Source organism: Platalea leucorodia (assembly GCF_965183815.1).
Source record: "Platalea leucorodia genome assembly, chromosome: 12".
Lineage (NCBI taxonomy): Eukaryota > Metazoa > Chordata > Aves > Pelecaniformes > Threskiornithidae > Platalea > Platalea leucorodia.
Window position 1 is genome coordinate 1,962,271 of NC_138834.1, and position 22,594 is coordinate 1,984,864.

General features: G+C 48.0%; 1 protein-coding gene across 18 annotated transcripts in view; it reads right to left on the reverse strand.

Moving 5' to 3' along the window:
* Positions 1-22,594, reverse strand: part of FBRSL1 (fibrosin like 1) — a gene marked incomplete at its 5' end in the record, with an annotated part of 551,881 nt that overhangs the window by 52,580 nt on the left and 476,707 nt on the right. For 17 of the 18 annotated variants that reach the window (XM_082325239.1, XM_082325250.1, XM_082325246.1 and 14 more), the window contains one exon: positions 7,283-7,328. In XM_082325239.1, the coding sequence (XP_082181365.1) occupies positions 7,283-7,328 (46 nt within the window). Of the gene's footprint in view, positions 1-7,282; positions 7,329-15,727; positions 16,291-22,594 lie in introns of those variants that run through there. The other variant, XM_082325244.1, reaches the window with a different exon arrangement.

Below are 22,594 nucleotides of genomic sequence, written 5' to 3' on the forward strand. Positions count from 1 at the left end.
TCTGGTGCTGAGGTGGTACCGGCACCAGCAGCTGGCCTAAGCAGCACGACGACCTGCCAGCTGGGCTTTCACTGCTCCAGAACACAGATAGGCAAACTATGAACAAGGAGTCAAAAGATGGTATCTTTCGACCATCCTTTAAAAGTCTGGGCAATGTAAACTACTACATGCATTTGGAAGGAATTCTTTTTTCTTTTTCTTTTCTCTGATTTACAGTTTGATGGTCCTTTTATCTACTTTCACATGAACCGAGAAAAGCTTGAATGTGCCTACTCAATCAATATGAGTTTGTGCTGGCGCATTCAGGATATATATTATTTTGCTTTTATAGTTTATTTTAAATAAAAAGTATAATTAAAGAAAATAAACCACCCACTTCATAACATTTATACAACGAAGACTTTATTTATTTTATTTACGTTTTGGTGGGCAAGGCACAGCATGCAGCTAGCTTTCCGTGATACTTAACAAAGCCGCATTTAAAATTTAAAATCTTTAAGGAAATGAACAAATTCTGCGGAGGAAGGGCAGTTGAGCAAAGAGACTTCTTACATTACCCTAGGTAATTGTGCATGTATATGTTTCTGCGTGCCTCTCTACTCCAAAAACACATCCATGACTTGGATGCTTTAAATCAAAAAGCAATTTCAGTCTGTAATACTCAAATAAATAATTAAACACGTTTTATCTCCTACAGTATTGCTTCTATTCATTCTAATCCCACTGACAGGAATGCAGCAACATACCCCACATCCTTAAAATAACAAAACAAAACACAAGACACCAACCAGAAGGCCTGGAAATGTTTATAATTCAACTTTTCAACTCTCTTGGCTGCAGCCTGAAGCTACAAAGAAAGCTCTATGCTGGCTCACTTGGGGGAGACAAACCTGGAGATAGCTGTGCAAACCACACGGCAAACGGTGCAAGCAAAACCTGCCCGCTTGCAGGAGGCGGCTCGAACTTCGGGAGGCGTACAGCACTCAATTTGTGTTGACGTTAATGAATTATCCACTTCTGCAGTCTAACTGAGTTTTACAAAGTTAAACAGACAGTGTGGTTAAGGTGAATGGTCTCTCCTGCTTGTCCATCATATTTTCACAGACAGCTACTATGGACGGGGATCGTTATATCCTGAACTGCTAACAAATACGTATAACATAGCTAACAGGGGAGACAGAGAGTACATTCCCATTCCCAAAGAGAAGCCTGAGAGCTTTCCAGGGCCTGCAAAATCAGAAAACTGCAAGACGACTGGAAGACTGTGCTTACTGCACTAGTTTTTGTGTTTGGTTTTGTTTTGAAATGCGGCTAACTGGCTGTGACTTGGGTGCTTATCTCAGTTACCCACGCTGTTTGAAAATCAAAGTCCTCCTCCTTCTCAGGCCACTTTATAATGATATCTATGCATATGCAAGAAAGCTAACGTACTCATTCAGGCAGTGCCAAAATTAGAGAGAACTTTTCAAAAAGAGGAGGCTGGGATGGGCTCACACGCTGGATTCAGCAGTAGTTCAGGGTATCCAGTATTGCCAACCCCCCAGGCATTTACAAATCACAAACCATCTTTAAAACAAGGTTAAAACAAAGTATTTGGGCTTCTTTTTGACTGCCTGCTGGCTTTGAAGCAGAGAAGAATCAGAGCTCCAGGTTCTTCTCTGTAGCCAGGAAGACTAAAGTCTAGCTTAAAAAATGAAATTAAAGCTTAGATTTTTGTACAATCCTCTGAGGGCCTGGGTTTCATGAAAAACACAGAATATTGTAAGGCTGTGATAAAATCACAAGAGATACAACATCGGGAGTAGAGCAGCTGCAGAGCATCCTGAGCGCTGCATAAGTCATAGCAATGTGGTTGCTATCTAAATGCACGCATTACTTATTTTATTTATTATTACAGATGCTGCTGCGGAAGTTTTTGCATGCCTGTAATTATGGTGGACTCTTATCCAAAGATTCAGCTGTAAATTATCGTGCCCCTCGCGTTCACTGACCGTGCAGGTCATCACACACAAGACGGTGACCGCATCAAAACGTAACCAGAACCTCGGGATGAGACCGAGATCAGGAGATGGGACGCATCTCTGCTTTCCCTGCATCTCAGACCCTGCTGCGGGCCCCACGCAAGAAAACCGGGAAAATTCATGATCTCTCTCCTGACCTCCACTCACGTAAAACACAGCTAACTGCCTGAGGGGGTGCTGCGAGGCCTGTTTGCCCTGTGTCTACGCAGACCTCCTTGTGACGGAAAGCCCTGCATCCCGGCACAGTAAGGTAGAGGCCCTGAAGCAGAGGTGAACTTGATGCAGGAGATGCTGTCCCAGCCCAGACAGGGTCTCTGGCCCTGACACCTGGAGAGGGAGGCCCGGGGACAGGACCAGAGGCGAGCAGAGCACACAAGCAGCACGGCGAGCGCAGGAGACACGGGGCGCTCGATTCCCCTGCCAGCGCTGAGCAACCATTAAGCTGTGCTGCTGCAAACCTGCGCCAAGCATGTTGTTTTGAGCTCAGCTGCCTTCAGGCTGTTTTCTGCTTCACCGGGCACTTACAGGTTCCTCCTGGAGAGCTGACTTGCTGCCCTCCCGTCCTGCCCCTGCCCCGCTGCCCCTCCTTTCCCCTCTCACCCCATCTCACAGTAATAACCATCAGTTTTTAACAGCATGTCCTACACTGGAGGTTGTGTAGTTCCAGCTTTTAAAATGATTTAGTGTGACAGTTTAGTGCTGAATTAAAAAAAAATAAAAAAATAAAAAAAAGGAAGAGAAGCAGCAGAGAGAAAAAGGAGAGACAGTCCCCCTAAGGCAACGACATTATGGAGCAGTGATCTCAGAGGAACAAGGGTTCTTCTCTGGTTCAGATGCGCTTGTCAGGGCTCAGTGTCATCTCTGAACAAGAAATCTCTCTTGCTGGCCCAAGGCACAGTTTTGTGGTCAAGAGGACAGAAAATAAAGGGAGGGAACTTCAAAGAACCATAAGCTGCATTAGCCCGCTGGGGCGGGTGGCTGCGGCGCATCCCATGGCTGACAATTACGACCTGCACACCGAGAAAGCTTGCCTCCCTCTTGTCAGAGGGATAAGACACAGGCTGTGAGCTTCAGAGCTTTGAGGATCTGTACAGTTCATGATGAAAGATAGCACTTCAAAGCCCTCCGCCTAGAAACCCAGGGAGAAGGGAGAATGGAGGGTAAGCAACCTTTTTTTCCTGGGGGGTGCATTTGCAGGGGAAGGATAAGACTTATTTTCACTGTCATTTATTATTGCTATGAAAATGAAGCCTTGCACTGTTTATGGAATCTCTCATTAAAAAGATCTCTTGATAAATCGCTTGATAAACATTCATTAATTAAGTCTCTCAGTGCACTTGGCTGACAAGCATTAGTTTTTATTTTGCAGGAGGGGGAAATCGAGGCATGGAGCTCAGCGAGCCCCCAGCCAGCCCGGGGCAGAGCCGGGTCCCGGCCAGTCGCTCCGTGCCCCCAGACAGATGGATTACACTGCTCCCTCTGCATCCAGCTTGATTTTGATCCAAAGATAGGAGCAACGTACTCAGCTTCAACAAACTTCAAAGCCCTTGTCCCCTCGCTGCTGCCCAGTGTCCCCTGGGACCGCAGGGCAGCCGTGGCTGCGCAGGTCTGGCCCCTCCATGGGCATCCTGGCTGATGCCTGGGGGTCCTGGACACCCCTTTCATCTCGCAGGCGGCACCTCCACGCCCACGGCCGGCCCGGGGTTATGAATGGAGACACCTGAGCTGCTGCCCACCTCCACTTGCTCTGCGATGGAGATTTTCCTCAGCAGAGCCCTTGGCCAACACTAAAGCCATTTGGGGAACACCTACTTCGAGATGCCTATTCCACCCTAACCCAACAGTGGCCCAAAGGCTGGGGACGCAGCAGGTCTCCCGGGCCGCAGCTGCAAGGTTATTGTGGTAGAAAAGGCACCACCTCTCCCGCTTTCCCCGGCATTCAGCAGGTCTGGAGCAAGGAGAGGTGGGAGAAGGCTCAGCCGCCTCCGGCCAGACCCATCAGGGAAGCCCGCTGCAGGAGGGCACCAGCAGCAGGAACCCAACACTCAACTCCTTCAAATACAAGCTATCTTACCCGCACACGCTTAAAAATATCATCACAGCAGGCAGGCAGAGGTCCTTCCAGCGCCTCAGGGGCGAGCGTCCCTGCAGCCTCCCCAGACCCGCAGCGCATCTGCCCTCCTGCCGGTCGCCATCGCTCCCTCCGCCCCCCCACCCTGGGGACAGAGGGCCGGATCCGGCCGTCGCCGACGCCTCCCCGGCCCTGCCTGGCTCTTGCCCTTCAGAAAGAGCAAAGGACTGGCTGGGAGATTCCTGGGAGAAAGGAGCTGCATGAGAGAGCAAACAGACCTTTATTATTTGTTTATTGATTTATTCACCAGGAGGATGTAACAACCGGCTCTCGGCAGCAAATGCCCTTGTAACTCTGCTGCAGTGACAAGTTGGCTGAACAAATGCTTTTCTGCATCAGAAAACAAAGGCCTGTCAGCACAGCAGATCAGGGATTCTCTGCTTTTAGTTTTAATTATTATTTCCTTACACAGAGGATTTAATCTCCTCTTCTCCTTGAAGCTCCAAGTGCCCCATTTAGCCTATTTCACAGCTGTGACTACCGAGGTCACCCCGGGTCAGGACACCTCTCTCCCCCGCATAATAGCGACCGGTCCCCGAAGTGGACATCCACGCCGTGCATCTGTTGTTGCAGATGAACCGGTGTCAGGAGGAGGAGCGCGGCGGCTGCGGAGCCCCGGCGGGGAGGGGGCGAAGACAAACGTCACCCAGAGAGCCCCAGACAAAAGAGGCTGCTCCTCCGGCCTTTTGTGGAGCTGTGACATCTGGTCAAAGGTTACGTTTTACAGCTGTTCCAGCCTCAAATAAGCGAAACCCGTCTATCTTTATACTTAATTGCATTGCTAAGCCGCTGATAAACTAGGACAGCATAAAACAAATACGCAGGGCCAAACGCATCCCCAGGGAAAGTTTGTGGGAACAGGGGGAGTTGCACCAGACAACGAATCCGCTTTATTGTGTTTTAAAAGCCTGGTTACCTTCAATAAAAGCTATAGCACGGATAGCGCAGATTTGCTAGTTCGTATCTCTCAAAAAGGCCGCAAGTGTTTACAAAAGAAGGGCACGGTGCAAATGCCCACGGGAGAGGATGAGCACGTGCCGCGCCACGCGTGTGCCCATCAGGAAACCGTGTCGGGCTAATCCCCTCCCCGCGCAGCCACCACGGCTCCAGCCCTGAAGAACACGGGCCTTAAATCAACGCTCTTATCTCACAAAAGGAATTTAAGTGCAACGCTTTGGAAGTCACTTTCTCCCGGCCATATGGCATCACCGAGCCTGGTCGCGTCGGAGCGGCGTTCATTTGCATGTGCGAGAGACAAATCTGGCTCTTGCATTGCGGGAGGGATAACAGGGCGAGGGGTAGAATTTAGCACTGTTTGGGTTTCTGCACAAAATCTCGCGGAGGCGAATTTCTCTCACCTCTCAACGCAAGTGCCAAACGCCGAGGTAGCCCCCAGCAGAGCCTGCCCGCGATCGCAGCCCGTGCCCGTCAGCAAGGCTCCACCGGTACAGGGCCAGGGCAAGAGAGAAGTCCGAGACACAAATTGTGATCTGAGCCCAAACCTTCCCAAAGCTGGCAACGTCTACACCCACGGTAAAGCAAACGGGAACAGGCTTAAGTTACAGGGATATAGACAGCAGGGAACACAAACTTCAAGACAGCAAATTCACAGGCATTCACACATTTGACGTCCTGATAGGGAGGTATTTTGAAAACTCATGTTGCTGAGCTGCTCCGTGATACGAAGGGGTGGGGGATCTCAGGCTTCAGCAGAAGGAGGAGCCAACAAAGCTGCTAACGCTTCAACATAAGCCTCTCCAGCAGATCTCTGTGCCATGCATTTATGCAGGATGGCAAGATTTTTGTTTTGCTGAGGCAGTGCCGTATGGGCAATCTGGTTTGCCTTATCAGCGAGCCAAGGCTGAGAGAAGAGAAATGCTCTTCCCCGCCATTTATTTAAACTTCCCTCCTTCCCCCAGATAAAGCTGCATACTTTTGTAAAAATATCTGCAAATGTAATAACATAATGGGCTTGTCATCGGTTTCCACATTTGGCACTGAAAATCCACAAAGCTTGGAAAGAAAGAGAATTCCTAATACTTACCGCTGCTAAAGAGCCCAGCTATAAACTGGGCCTGGATCCAGGTGATGGAGCACACAACCACCAAAACGCCTTTCCATGGCCAGCACCTACTCCTACACAACTGCAAATTACTCCTTTCTTGGCCCTCTTAAAATAATGCACGAAGGTTATTTCATCACTTCTTATTAATGGGCCTCATCTCCCCTCTTTGGGGTATCTGCATGTCCCTACAATTCATGATCGCTCTGAACTGATGTTATTCTGCAGCCCAGTACCGGGAATGCTGCAGAACAGCCGGACGACCCGACGATTCAGAGCCACGCCACCAACCTCCTCGCACAATAAAACAGACCCATTCCCAGCACAACGCTTTCCGTCGGGTACCACGCTTGCCCTCTCCCAGGCTGTTTCGTCGGTATTTTTGCCCAGTATCCATCTCAGTGAGATTATGCCTGGGAACACATGGAGCTGGAGTAGCCCTGTTTTACGGCGGCACCGAGCCCTCAAAGGAGGGCTTGGCGTATTTAGAGAGATGTCACTGTACCTCCCAAGGGGAATCTGAACCGGCGCAGTCTCTTAGCAACACCCGGCGCGTATCACAGGTAACTCTCAATTAATCGCAATAGCGGGAGCCAGGAGCCGAAACCCTGCAACGCGCTGAGCACCTTCCAGCTCCCTTTGAAGACATACAGACATGAACGCTCTGTGTGCACTGGCGGCAGGAGAGGGATGCGCGAGCCCTTGTAAGGATAATACAGATAACACTGAAATATTGATTTGTTTAAAAGAAATGAGGATTTGATTGTATTAGAGGGAAAAGCATATCCCCTCCAGGAAAGGCTGACTTCTCCTTTGTCAGTAATCCCTCTCCCTAAGACGTTTGTTACAAATCTGACTGGGAGGGAAGAGCTCCCACCCCACACTGAGACAACGCAGCTCTGAATTTTAACTTAATCATCACAAGCCTGTAAAGCTGATCTTTATGACAATGTGTGTGGCAAAACTAAAGGCCCTGGCAAAACTGATGTCCTGCTATTCGCACGATATGGATTCACAACTCAAACCTCTTGCTCAAAGATAAGGGAAGCATTTCTTCAGATTACTTACCTTTATTTGCTGCAGGGGAGAACAGCTTCTCAGAGCCTACAGAAGCCTGAAAAAGAAAGAGAAAAAGAGGGTGAGTAATGCTAAAGGAGAATTTAGGAAGGCTCGCTCACAAAAACACAGCTCATAAACCAAGTCTGTTATCTGTAGACCTGCAATTACACATTGCACCTGGAGGGTGCAATGTTGTGCCATTAAAGAATAAGCATGCATCCTAAGAAGATGAAAGCAAAGCGTATACAAGTACTGTCCTGATCTCACCCAACTATATCCTCCTGTCTCGTTTATTTAGGCAGCCATGCAATGCACAGCTATTTTATCCATGATTCCTCATATAAAAACAAAACCAGTGAAACTGCTATCAAGCTGAAGGAAAAAAAAAAAAATCTCAAAGCCTCTCTCATTGAAAATAAGCTCATTTCTTGCTGAACATGCAAAATGTAATTTGTGTATTGGAAACACAAGTTGCAACTGAACACATCCGTATGAAAGAGGGTGTTATTTAACATTATGCCAAATGAGAGGTACATGCTGCTATGCACTTGGTTGAGTATGAAATAAAACGACTTCCTCCTGGAAGAAGCCCGTCTCCTTGCAAACGGGATCGCACTATGCTGTTTGAACTCCACGGCAGTGCATTTGTGCTCCTCACAGCTCTGGGAAATAGTTAAAGAAATCCAATTAACCTAAACCTTGTAAACAGCTTCATGATAATCAGGGTCACTGGGTTACAGACAAGATGATAATGACAGACAGGGGAAAAAAGTCCATTCATCGTAAATAAAGCTTTTATGAGTTAATTTGATGGCTTCCTTCCCTCCCCCCGCTGATATCAAACAGTGAACCTATTTCAGCAAAAGCTTTTCCTCCTCGCTATCTGATAAAATAGCAAGTAGCCTCTACAGAATCAAAGCTGGCCTGGGAGCAGGGAGCACGATCAACATCGCTACCATCTACAAGATAGCTGAAACTACCATCAACGTTTTGGCGCTGGCTGCTGCCCGAATAAAATGGGGCGAAGTACAAAGCTGAAGAGCAAAAGATATTGAAAGTGAAAAAAGCCTTTCTCCCCTGGCTCTGCTTTAAAAACAATGAATTAATTCAACACATGGCTGAACTAAGTTGATTTTCTTTTTGATTTTATTGATTTTATTCTAAGGTGCCTCGGGAGATTTGCATGATAAAGAGCACTATGAATTGTAACACGTTGTTACATATTTTAAATGACGACTCAGAAGGAAAAAAACAAATAGTAAAATGCAAGAAGATCTGCATGAGATATAGTAAGAAGCAAGAAAGTGATCCATTAATGTTATTTCTAAGGAAAGTGGCACTGCAAGCACTGAATGTCTGTCTGAATGCAAATGCATAAAAAAGAGAGGGAAAACAACATGAAAAATACGTTGAGGCTGAGACACATAAGAAAGAAATTCTGAATCATGTCCACGACAAAGCTGCACGTGTAGCTGTGGCATGTATGATCGTTACACAGCTCAGCAAAAGGATCCTAAAATCTTAGGGAAAATCAGTTACCTGCACGATCCCTTCACTGCATGGATTAAAGAGAGGAAGAACCAGGATTAAACAAGGTTTTGCCTAGGCTGGTTTGCAAAGAAAGTGTAACAGCGTCACACAGCAGCAACAACAGTGGTGCATAAAACGTTTGACAGCCAACTCTGAATTTACAACCCATTGTTACGAGATTTTTTCACTTATAATCAACACAAAGTCACCACGGATGCAGAACACATCTGCAGGCTCTGGGAACTCACCCATACTAACAGCTTACACAAAGCCAGGATCTAGCCTCAAAGCACTCCGTAAGCACTCGCACACGTGGCAGGTGGATAAATAAGATTCCCCCATTTTACAGGCAATGAAACTTCGGCGTGGCTTGCACTAAAGGCCAAGCAGTAAATCGGCAGCTGAGCCACAGATCCTACGTGCTGGTTGCTGACGCCGGGGTGTGGGGTGTGCGGCCCACGAAGGGAGCCCGCGCGCCGGCAGCGGGCTGGGGAGAGCCGCCCGTCCCGGGGTGCCGTCCGCAGCAAGCCACCAGCTGCCGGCCCCGCTCCGGCAGCAGCAGCCACCCCAGCTGGGAGAAGCTTTATGCTTCGCCCGGTCTGGAAAGTCCCACCGACACCGCTTTATGGCAACCACCAGCTCGCTCCCTTCTGCGTAATTCAGTAACGAGGATTTAATATAGACTGGCGCTGTTTAATCATGAGCTAAAGATCTCAGCGCTACAGGTCCAGACTATATAAAAACAACGTTTAAGGAAGTCAAGCAAGAAAATTCACTTTTAAGAGAAAGTAAAACACACGGATTATTGCTCAGTCTTCTGATATCAGTATGTGCCACCGCCTTCAACAATCAGAGTCAACATTTACAGAGCAACGTTTTCAACATCACAGCCACAGTTTACAGACACAAACCTTCACACCTAGAGTTTACAGTAACTTTTGCTCTCACTTCTGGTGATTTCTAGCTCCAGATCTGAGCAGTTTTTGGCATGAGCACCATTCTGAAACAGTGAATGCCTGTGCTATAGGATATTCTGCGAGCTGCTGTAAAGGCAGGAGGGAAGCTGCGGGAGGAAGAGCCTGAATACATCATTCAATGCCATCAGTCACCCTTTAAAGGAAGCATACAATAAAACCTATGTGTCTGAGGGAGCCCACTAATGAGTGAAAAAACCCAGCAAACCAACGCATCTGCTAAAACGTGTCCCCTCCCAAATCTTCTGCTGTTTCAAGCAAATCATTTGCATATGTTTAAGAAGGGATTAAAAAAAAAAAAAAAAAAAGTGGAAATCTTCCCTTGTGAGCAAAACCAGGCATTTGGAGTCCTTTGTGCGGAAGGGTTCAAGCCATCCCAGGAAATCACACTTTTTTTGATTACAAAATGAAACTAGAAATTTCCTTTTTTTCCCCCTCTCGTTGCCTTCTGCCCGTCTCCCTCTGAAGGGCCCCCTCGGGGCCGAGGGCAGCTGGGGCAGCTCCGCGCACCCCTCAAGTCTTTCACTGCCCCCAAATTCCTTTTTGTTGCTGGATAAGGCAGGGAGACCTCCCCGGCCTGCGGCTCACAGACACCGCTACCCTTCCTTGCACATTCGCCGCTCCTCTCCCTCCGCCACGGAGCACCGCGGCAGAGCCCAAGACGGGCACGTTTTCATAAAGCTGCTGCTTGCAAAGTCCCACCCTCACCCCCGATAAGGACCTCTGCGTTTTAAGCCCATCCATCAGCTGCCCCACAAGCGAAACACACCCCAGTGATTTCAGAGCAGCACAGTCCCCGCGGTCGCCTCTCGCTGCTGGAACTTCTCAGACCCAGCACCCTTCCGATGACACGCCAAGATCTGCACCAAGCCTTGCAGGTCCCCCTTTGTGGTTTATTCAACAAAGTTAGCAATGCTCTGTCCCATTTTGATTTTCTTTCTTTTCTACAACAGATCTAAAGGGGAAAACGTCTCCACCCAGCTCTGTGACAGTGTGAAACATGGCTGAACACACTGCAGAGAAAAACAACATTTCTACCCTTTTCTGCTTTGCGAAGAGCAAGCGGAGGAGTGGTGCTCCAGCCCCTCATCCTTCCTCCCCTTGAACCTAGCACATATAAACACCGAATCAATTTTCAGCACCAAAAGCTTCGCAGAGGCAGCTTTTTCCTCAAAACGTAAGGCGGTAACCACGAAGGAGGTAGCACGCCCTCTCCTCTGAAGGTGAACAGTGAGACATGATGAAGTCCATGCCTCATTCATCCTGGTTCCCACTAACCCAGGGCAGCCGAAAGGTGTAAGAGCTCCTACAGATTAATAATTTAATGATTATACATAACAGAACAACATCATCTGACAGAGACAGCATTATAAACTATGTCAGGCCTCACAGTAATTACTTTTTTCCCCTTCCTTTCTCCGTAGCCAATAAAATGGCTAACGGGGAATAAAACCGTTCCTTATCACCCAGACCAGAAGCTCTGCGGATCTTCAGGCAGCCGGCTGGAGCGCCCAACGCCGGATCCAAGCCTGGCACTTCAGGCGCCTGATCACAAGGCATTGGGAAGCTGCTAATTAAGGCTGCAGTTCTGGTTCGCGAGGAGCAAGAGCACGCGGTGCGCGGGTCCGGGTAGGTACGTTTTGTACAGGGCAAAAGCCAAGCATTCCCTCCAAATTCGAGTCCAGTATGATAGGCAGTAAAACACGGTTTATATTTTATTTCTGGATGGCTGCCTATCTTCTAGACAGCCAAGAGCCGGTCTCAAGAGACTGTTTCACACCGCTACTGAACTCAGCAAGCACTAAAAAGCTCTCAAGAAAACCCTTCTCCAGGAGATTTTCAAACTAGAAGTGTTGGATACGCTTAAAGAAACGTTCAGCATAAAGCACGGACACTACCTGAAAATCTGGATCAATTTTCATTCTTCCCTTTGATCCGTTTCCCCTGCTTTTACCTACCACGCCGATGCCACTTGATCCCTCGTCTAGCGGAGAATTTCAGCCTATGTCAGTATTGCTTTACTAGCTTCCAGCTGATTCCGTAAGTCATTCATACCAGACCCCTCCGTTCAGTAACGCGAGAACAATAACGAAAACAGGAAGGTATTGTTTGGGTTGTGATTATTCTATAGGAAATGGAAATTGATACATATGGGAAGGTGCAAGAGGAGCCTAGAAATCACACACACGCACACAAAAAACAAACTAAAATTCACCCTTAAGACCAAGAAAGTATTCAACGCATTCCGGGATACAGCAGCAACCGCCGGTAACGCTGCCTGCGTTGGGAGGGGAGGTTTCGAGGGAACCTACGGTTTTTCAAAACCAGGACGATTTTTGGAGGGAAATCACGGCTTGATTAAGAAGACAAAAGGAAAGTTAGACCTGCGAGTCAGGCATTTCATGCACCATCACAGGAAAAAAAGCTGGAGTAGGAAGTACACGAACTACCTTTTTGCGACACCTTCTAGGAAAGCCCAGCAGCGCGGTACGCGGCTGGCTGGGACGGAGCGCAGCCCAGCTGCCTGAGGGGTTAAGCAAGGGGGAACGGGATACACGCTGGACTTCTACAAACCCAGACTGCATTTCGTGATTATCGCCTGACAGCAGAGGTTCGCCCGGCCCCTTCCCTCCCGAGACCTTCACGCAGAATTTATAGCCGGGGCTTTCAAGGGGGCTCAGCGCTCAGCAGCTGCCCTTGGGGCACCAACCCGACCGGAGCTACCGGGGATGGAGCATTTCTGAAAATCCATTTAGATACTGGAATGGTGACCAGGTTGTTCTAAAAAAATCTAGTTCCAGCTGATGGTCAGGATCACTGATGAAATTCTGGCTATTGATGTCCAATGCAAATACGAACTACTAAGAAATAATATTCCCTAAGCACGAATGAATGCTGGACACATCTCCAGCTTTCTAGCAACAATCCTAAAATTTCAGTTGTGCCTTTAGCTACACCATAACATGTCACGGTGGAACACGCAGCACCAACACCCCGAACACGCAACTACTTATTGAAATGGCAATGCTTTAAATGCCCCAGATACTTCTAGTTCAATTTTGATTCAAGGCCGTGTCTGGGAGGTACTGATGCGTCTTCCATATCTTGCATGACAGTTCACTCTACAGGAGGTCCGCTAGAAACAAAAAGCTTCTTGGACTGTACTTTCCTACAGCCACATACTTGTTTAGGTTCCCACCTCGCGTTCATTTAGCACATGCCTATTCCGTACTGCTCCACTCCTGGGAAGGGCCTTTCACAATGCACTCCTCTCTTCGTCACCTTTTCTTCCGAGAACGCTGATTTCTCTCAGCAGTTTATATAACCATGACTATTTTTTGCAACAACCCCTTTGAGAAGCTAGCACAAGTCTGGGAACAGAGAATTAAATTAGGCCACAGAGAGCCTAGAAGCCGAGATCACCGGTCCCAATTCACCACTGAATTACACTGAATTTGCATGATGGCAAACGGAGAGCAAGGCAAAGCGGATGACGACTGGAAGGCACCGAAGGAAACGCTGCGTAGACACTTTGATTCAGTCAGCGCAGGGCAACGAGGAGCCAAGCCCATTGCTTCTCCACAAGTTCAACATTATGGTTTTGGTTTGGACCTTCTCTTTTAGCAACACAGTGATAAGCTTAAAATAACACCATTTTGAATCCAGAGCACGTTCCCCATCGTTTTACAACCATTTTGGGATAGATCAAACTAGTTTAGATTAAGCAACAACTGTAATTCTTAAACATAGGCTGCTGCGGTCCGTCGGCTTATTGCGCAGATGTGCCTCGTACCGTGACGAAGGGCGACCTAACGCTGGAGAGCAGCGGGGTGCCTGACCTCCAGCACGGCTGCTCTCAGAGCCTCGGGGCACGGGCTTGCTAACTCCTCTTCCCTCTCTTCTCAACCCATCCCTCCAGCCCCCGGAGAACGGCTATAGCCCAGAGTTTTCCCCTTCCTATTCCCTCCATTAGCCATGCTTTATGATTCATCTTCCTCTGAGCAGTTGCTGTCTCCCAAAGGAAAAGATCAAACTCCCTCTCCTTCCCAGCTCAGCTCCAATAAATAAATAAATACATGCACTGAACAAAAATTTAGTAAAGGAGGAGAAGGGAGGAAGCTGGGGAGTTCCTGGGCCTCACCAATGCTAGTCGTACAGCTGCAAAAGGTCCCTCAGCTGTTTGCAGAGACACCGACCAGAACAGAACATTTCCAGCTGTCCCTCATTAAACCCAGCCAAAATACTTCATGTTGTTGTGCCTGCATGTCCTAATTTAAATTAAGGTGCACTTGGTCTGTATCTCAGTATCCTCTTCCCTCAAACCTCAGCGCCCAAACTGCTACCAAAACCTACCTTGATTTTACACTCCTGGCTCTCGGCTGTTCTAACCAGCACTGCTTTGCCCATTAATACATGTCTGTGTGCTCCGTGGCCTGGCTTATTCCCACCAAGCAAGTGCCAGCTATAGTTAGCAGGAAAAAAGAAAAAGCAGAATGTGAAGTAGACGTTGCTCTTCTTTTTCTCGCACTGGGGTGTTTTTACTTCTGTGCTGATGGACAACGCCGTTGACTTAGCTTCTGGCTACTCTGCTCTACGAATGGCATCCAGAGGACAGTCCTCTCCCGGCGTCCCACCGCAGGTCAGAGGCAGCAACGTGCCCATGTTAAGGGCAACCGATACACGCCCCAGTCAGTGAAAAACAATTCTCCATGATACACTTAGAAAAGGGCTTTGTGCGACCTGTTTTTAAACATCTCGGACAACAGAGATCTGATGCCTCTTCCTGAGAGCTGATCCCCTCCTGAACAGGCAGGCTTTTCAGCCTGGACTTCCACATTTACAATTTTTCCATTACCCAGACATTGACTTAGGCAACCACCGACTTGATTACCGATTTAGCTTTTGCTACCAAAAAAAGGGAAAACCTGCCTACAAATACTAAAGGCTGGGAACGCTGTGTAACGTACTACTACAGTAGCTTGTATTATTGTCATTACAGCTTGCAACTATCTAGCCAGGCTATCTGGCTGGGATACGGGTTTTTATTTGCACTAAATCAAATGGAACGAAGAGCGCGCTCTTTGCAGAACTACCTAAAACTTCTTATAATTCAAAGGCTGCGTTGTGGGAAGAGTGACGGGGGAGAGCAGGGACTGCACTGCGAATGACAGGTGGCAGACTGTTGTTTGGTACCCACCAAATTACTCTGCTGCTCCCAGGGCTGCCTTGGCATTTCATTATCCCAACTCTCTCCTGGAAGGATGCGGACATAAATTCACACCTCATGTCCTGGTTTCCGTCAAACTGAGTAAGAGTGCAAATGCTGGCACCAACTGGGAATGCCAAGCAGGGCTTGGCACGCTAGAACAAACTCTCAGCTGTGGTCTTTGCCAGCTACCTGCATTTATCATTGTAATGGCCTGCCAGACAGGACTTGGCAACCGGCGGTGGAGGGCGGGAGGAGGAGGGCCAGGCTCCGCACTGCCAAGCAATTCATTCCTGTAGCTCCTGCCATCACTGTACCAGCAGGGCAACCTTCATTTTATTTTATCTTTTAACCAATTATGTGTCACCCAAATCCCACCTGCAGCCTTCTCCAATACAAATGGCTATAAATCACAGTTCAGAGACCAGGAGGGTTTTGCAAGACATTTGATTTCATAAAAAGGTCACTGTCTGCCGGAGAATTGCTGCAGTTCAAAAATGTACTGAGGAACAACCTGCATTGGCAGACAGGGAAGGAACCGCTTCCATGGTCTGTTGCGTGTTGTCAGATAATATTAGAACAATTAGGGAGGCCAACAATGGCAGAATCATTAGGATTCAGCTGAACCAAAGAGCTGATACAAATTCAGTGAAATATCTCCTTTCAATTTTTGAAAAAAACATAATCGATTCAATAAAAAAGGGAAAATTGCACGAGCACGCTAGAAACAGTCGGCACAACCACCTTGAACAGGTAAGCAGAATACGAGCCTGTCATCACTGCAGCCCGTGCCCATCTGCCGAGGTATTTCAGCGCCCAACGCCACGCTTTGCTGTTCCTCAGAGCGCTGCAACAGGCCGTGGTCTCAGACCTCTCAGGATGGTCTGCTGCTCAGGGGAAATGCCGCCGCCTCATTCATAATCCATACGCGGGATATGTAGCGGACCCTGTATAGCGCTATATGTGAACACCACACAGCAAACATTTGGGGATGCTCAAAAATCATTTGATACTGATGCTGTTCTGGACGCCCTTTGTGTCCACCCCGTTTTTGCAGGTGACACGTCCTGCCAGACAGCCCTCTGCCAAACCAGAGGCAAATTCTCTGACAAGGATCAGGCTAACCGCAATAAACACACAAGAGAGAAGATTGCGGCGTCCTCCTAGTCCGGACCATGACGTGCCACACACGGACATCCCTCCCACAGAAGTTCCCAGTTACGGATGCGATCCTGACGTGGCCCTTTCCCAGGCTGGGGGTCAGGGAGCTCATCAGGAAGGCGGCTCTTGTCCGCTGCTATTGAAACTGGCTGTATTACCCGCAGCAACCTCAAAGGAGTGCCTCTGCAGAAGGCTCTTTTGTTGTTGTTGTTTCTAATTCACTGCTCCAAAATATTTCTTGGCTGCATCCCAGGGCTGAAGCCTTATCTGCCCATCCCCCCGGCAGACACACAGCAGCTGCGGAGGCTTATCACGGCTGCCTGTCCACTGAGTTTACAAATTAACACCCTATCGAGGCTGCACGAGGGCTGATTAATCAGAGAGAGGCAGTCTGAGGGCCTTTATCACCGTAAGCGGCTGCTGGGAGAGAAGTCACAAATCTCTCAGGAGGCCGGAGATGCCTTACAAATGAAAGAGCAGGAGGCCGGAGAGGAGGAGGGCGCAGCGGCACGGGAAGCCGATATTTTAGAGATAGTGGTGGTGGAGGTAATGGAGCAGTGGGAGGGGGTGAGCTGCAGGCAAACGCCAGTACATTATGACAGCTAAAAAAAAAGATAATTAACAGCCTATACCTCATGATTCTAGCTTTCCCTCCCCGGGCTATAATTTAGCCTATTGCTCCTTTGCTCCAGAGGACAATAAACATTTATTATGTTAAACACATAACTGCGCCGCACAAAAGCACCGCTCCTTCCCAGGTCCACTCCTTTCACAGCTGTGCAAGCCAGGAGGAGGATGGGGCTCTAAAGCGGGCTCCCCTTTCATGCAGAAAACACCTCGGTTTGGACACAAAACGCACCCCTGGCTTCACCCGAAGCTGCAGCGCGCTGGGTGCGTTCCTACTGAACGTGAAGGCAAATCCCAAGAGACCGAGAGCTCTTAGATGGGTCCGCTGGCCCCCCAGCACCTGACACCCAGCGTCAGGATGCGCCTGGGCGCGGGAGCGCCGCGGCCTGGAGCAGCTCCTGCTCCGCCTGCAGCGATGGTGCGGCTCCGGCAGGCCTCACCACCTAAGAAGTCGCTCCTCTTTTTAATTCAGCAGCCTCACTAAGAGGTTTACTGGGAAATTTTCAATCCCACCAGAAATACGTGCAGGAGAGTTTCTTATTACGAGATGAACATTACAGTCGCGTGAATCGTACTGCAGCAGCGCTGGCCCTGCCCCTCCGAGCACTGCATCCATTTAGGAGATGTGCCTGCTCTAGCGGGCTACGGCTCAGGCACTGCTCCTCCTCTGCCTCAGTGCTAGTACCTGCCGCGGCGCTCCAGCTTCGCGCTTCTGCCAGCACAATGCGAAATAATTATAAAGACCAGGGGCACTCACACTGGAGATTTAAAAACTAATACATCTTCAAAGGAAACCAAATTGGGCATCTGTCTACGTTTGTCAACATGCATTTGTATTTTTAAGTTTCAAGTTTAATCCTTGCGACCAAGACACAGCTGGATTTTTCCTTTAAAGCGTAACATATATGCAAGCTGAGATTCTCATGCAGCAACATGACTCCAGAAGGTAAAACTTTAAGAAAAATGTTACCAACGTGAAGACATTCATAAGCAAACACTGCAACCACCTCCTGCCCAGTCCTTTCTATTAACCCACCAGTAAACAATTCAACAAATAACCTGCGGATAACAATGTCATTCACTGCCGCTTTACCACCAACAGCGCTGGGCTTGTGTGTGACCTTGGGGAACGTCCATTCCCATTTTGCCCCCAGAAACTGTAGAAAGACAGAAGAGGACTGCCACAGCCTTACTGAACATCTCCAGGCTAGCTCTTTTCAGACAGCACCGGAAAGCAAAACCCAACAAAAATGAATTATCGTCTGCCTTCTCCTCCTCTCTTGATCCAATGAGAAAACTATTTCCTGAACCATCCGGATTATGGGTCTATGAACCTTTGCAGATGCCCAAGTTTTAACAATATCCATTAGGTTAATTAGAAACGGGCAAGTAGATTCTGAATATTAGTCCAGGAAAGGAACGACAGCTTTTTTTATTTGAAGACTCCCTGCCAGGCTCCGTGAAGTCGACAGCTGCGGAAGGTCTTCTCATAGCTGTCCTCCGCCAACAGACCCCAGATGAATCGGAGCCAGGCTGGACCACCACGCGCTACATTCAGCAGACCCACGGGTAATCAGCCGAAGAAGCTACAAGGCGATGATACCTCCCGTCACCCCAGTCAGATAACGGCAACTCTACACATGAAGGAAACATCAAATATTCATCAGGTAAACAATACGAATGTGGTAATCCTGAAACACGGTGAAATTTTAGAAGCCGTCTCTCCGGTGTTTATCAGATTGACTCTTTTAACTTCATTATCAAGCCTGCGCATCAATCCTTCTCTCTCACATCTTGTGTTTCTGCCTTTCAGGGACAAAACGTCTCTGTTGGACTAGCTGTTCCGCACAGCTCCGTTCCTGCACGTGGACACCCTCACCCACAACAGAAGGCACGCTGCAGGGTGCAGTAATATTTAAAGACCCAACAGACGCGATTAGGAACACCTAAAACGAGGGAAGCGGGACAGCATATAAATTTCCCTACAAACGGAGGCTGTGAAGGAAACAAATACAGAAGAAAGACTATGGTTCACATCTGCAAAGCATTTGGCTTCCTACCCCTCACTCATTCAAGGGCAGTGAAGTCCACTCACCTACATTTTACAGAAAAGGGGCACCAAGCACTTCTCCTGTGCTATACAGTAAGTCAAGAAAGAAGCTCTCATCATTATACTTTGATTAAATATGGCATTAGCTGACCTCATCTTCTGTGTAAGAAGGCGGTGAAGGGGGCAGTCCACCATTTGCAGCCGACATATAATCTGTCTTCTCCAATTAGATATGCTTTGCAACAAGTGTGGTGGATCCATTTACTTCCGTACTGCAATAATGCAGATAAATCCAACTTTGGCTCCAGTCCCACTGCTTTCAAAGCTGGGGCTCCGCATTTCCAGTCCTTGCCCTTATTTTTTTTTTCCCTTTCTGCTGCAAAATGTCACCAATTTACTTTAGCCTGGGGGCCCATTTCGAGTTTTACCGCTAATATACGAGAAATGCATTTTTCAAGCTGTTACCACTTAACTGTACTGATATCAGCCACTCAGGGGACACAATATTGTTTACACATCCTGCTCTATGGAATAAGCACGGATGCCAAAACTCTGCCTGCGTTGTGAAGGAGACGTTTACTCTCTGTTTTATGAGATTTCCTCGATTTGTGACTGTCTCAATGGTCGTAAAAACAGCTGTAAATCAAAAGAGCACCACAAAATTGCAATAACAACTGTCGAACTCAGCTCTAAAGAGCATAACTCCCAGCAACAGAAGGTGGAAGGCTTTTTTTCTGATTTAATACCAGGTGAGGGGGAGCCCTAGCAAGTCTACGCGCAGCACCGTGTCTGCCCACAGTCACCCACACACCAGCTCAGCCAAAAACCTCTTTTTTGGCTGCTCCCCTATCGCTTGCCCCTACTCTGCCCCACGTAGTCCTGTCCGGCCTCCCTCCTCCTCTCTTCTGGAAAACAGAAGTCCTTTTCAAATGCCTGGAGAACGCTTATACAAATAACTGCTGAATGCATAGCCCTGTTTAAAGCATTAAAAAAGACAGAAAAGTCAGTCCAGTGTTCAAACACGACTGCGCTTTGAATTGTGGCTGCTTTGCAAAATGGCAATGGCTTTAGCAGATTACCTCAGCGAGAGCCCGTCGCCTGGTTGCTGGCCTACCCGAGAGAGCCCAAATTCCTGCACAGTCTCTCAGCCCAGTTTTTAGGGAGTGGAGTGAAGGAGGAGAGGGCTGGTGAGACATGAGTTATTAACAACCATCTTCTGGGAGCTGATTCTAGCTAAAATGGTTCCAGAACAGGCAGCTCCATTTACTCTGACAGTCTCCAGCGAGGACTGGCCAAGCAGCAGATGCACGAATTTGAAAGTTTCTGTTACTCTGTGCCGCTGGCTACAGTCCAAACCAAAGAGAGAGTTTCACCCCGTGGGTAAAACAGCCTTCCTGGATTTTTCCATGCCCCATTCCAGTTGCTTTCACAAACAATCTTCTCATCCTTGTCTCCAGAAAACCTAAAAGACTCTCAGTTCCTGCATCTCGCCGCCCTCCCCAACCTAAGGCTCACCCGGCCAACAACAAACTTCCTTCACCACCTCCCAGCTCTTTGAGAAATCAGCTCTGGCCCCGACAGCCACGCTATAAACCCTGGGCCAAGGGATTTGCCTAGCCTCTTTGTGCCCTCCGTCCAAAGCACAGAAATCTTTCCTGTCCTCACCAGCCAGGTCTTCATTCTCTTTTTCAAGTTCCTCTTAAATCAAACGTCTTTCATGGCATTTAAATAGCCTAACTTTCTCCCTTACAGAAGGAGGTTTGTACATGCGTAAGCCAAAGTACGTGAAGAAATGGGGAGAGAAAGTTCATGGGAAGTAAGTTTTGACGCTGCTCGTCTCAGTTTCTTTTCTGTCGTCCACAGCAGACTAAAATACACTTGGGTTCCAGTGTGTTACTCTGTCTGTGCCTGGTGGTGTGTTTTTCCAGATGCATATCCTAATTATGCTCTTCAAGTAAATGCCCCGTGGAGCAAGGTAGTAGAAGAGAAAACCTCTTTACAGTCACCGCCATGCTGTGATCCATTCTGGACAGGAACTCCCCCCTGCATTGAGAGGACAATTTAATTTCCATGGACCACTTGATGCGAAGGGAAAAGGATCTATATTCTTTTGTCTGAACCCCACAAACTGTCAGCCCTTCTTTTCCCATTCTTCTGGTAGACGTGTACATTCACATTCTTGAGAAAATCCCCAATAGACGGGAATGGTCTTTCACTTCCAATACATTATGCCTCCCTGCTATAATCTTTTCCTTCTTGTACAATGCCTCTTGACTTTCCTTTGGCTCTTTTCTTTGCAATTTTTCCTTTATGAATACAATCAGAGAGACAAAACAAAGAATCCCCCAAATCCAAATGAACAAAAAATGTCATTCAGCACCTTTCCCGATGATGTTACTGGCAATTCCAGTTGAGAAACCATCTGTACAGACATGAACTGATCTGAAATAGGGAACAGCTAGTTTTATTTCAAAAAGCTCTGTGTTTTCAATGCTCTGGGCACAGAACTCTACAAGCCAGCTGAAGCTAATAGGGTGAATATGTGATCAGCTACACCCAAAGCAGCTCTTCCAAATTTATTTCTTTTGTACTACAGCAACTATCTGGGTGGAGTTGCAAAAAACATTAAAGCAGTCAAATATATACCATGCCAACTGCTGACCACAAAAACAGGCCATTTCCTCACGCACAATAAGAAACTTCTCCCAGTTATTGGCGTGGATCAGTAACCAACTAGTTTCAACAAAAACAGGGTTCTGCGTGCTAGAAGTTACTAGATGGGGAGTCTGGCCAGTCTCAAGAAGGATGGAAGGCTGAACTCTAGATGCATGCCTTGTACCGGGAAGGTGGTGTACTCCAGCAGGACAGTCCATCTAACAGCAGCTGTTATGATAAAACATAATTGCAGGGCAATTACTAGGTTTATTTTCCACATGTGCTGATACGATTTCACCCGTAAAGTTTTGTTTGCCTGCGGTGAACGGTAGAAGTCTGCCAGAGGTTTTGTGTTCTAAAACCTTCTACTGTGCTTGCTCATGGACCTGTGAGTAAGTGGAGCACCACTGACCCGGCTTTGCTCTTCCCCCTTCATGGTGATGTTGGGGGGGGGGATGTTTTTTGAGTCATTGGCTAATGCTTGCCATGCTCAGCCACCAACTGGAGAGTTTCCAGAACGCCCACACACACAGCTTGCCAAAGGGCCAGGTTGGCTCTGGGTAGAAGAAAGCTGGCCCAACTGGAGGAGGGGGAACATTGCTGGTGTATGTGTTCAACCACCAGCTTTGCACAGAAGATGCTTTTGGAAGGAACAGGAGAGGAGCAAGCTGTACTTGACCTCTCTTTGGCTAACTATGTGCTCATTTGCCAAGACGGCAACAACTCTATTCAGCTGTCAGGACATTAACCCCTCCCAGACGACTGCGCCTTCAGGAGCCGCGTGCTGAGCTCCCGCGGCCTGGACCTGGCTGATCTCCCCTTGGCCTCTGAGCGGCCAGGGCTGAAGCCAGTGCCCTTCCCACACCTCTCTTCAAAAGCCACGCAACAGACAACAGCTCATTTCACTGGAGCTCATTTCTTGAGCTGCAGGCACAAATGTAGCGTCATTAGAAACCTTTGCGATTTTAGCCTAGACATGACTGTGCCTGCTTAGTAAAGAGATGAAAAGCCTACACTGAAAAAAGAGGCAGAATAATCCTGCATGTTAATACGCAGTGACTAACACCTTCCTGGTGACAATCTCCTTGTACTCGCTGCAGAGGGATGTGTGTAATGAT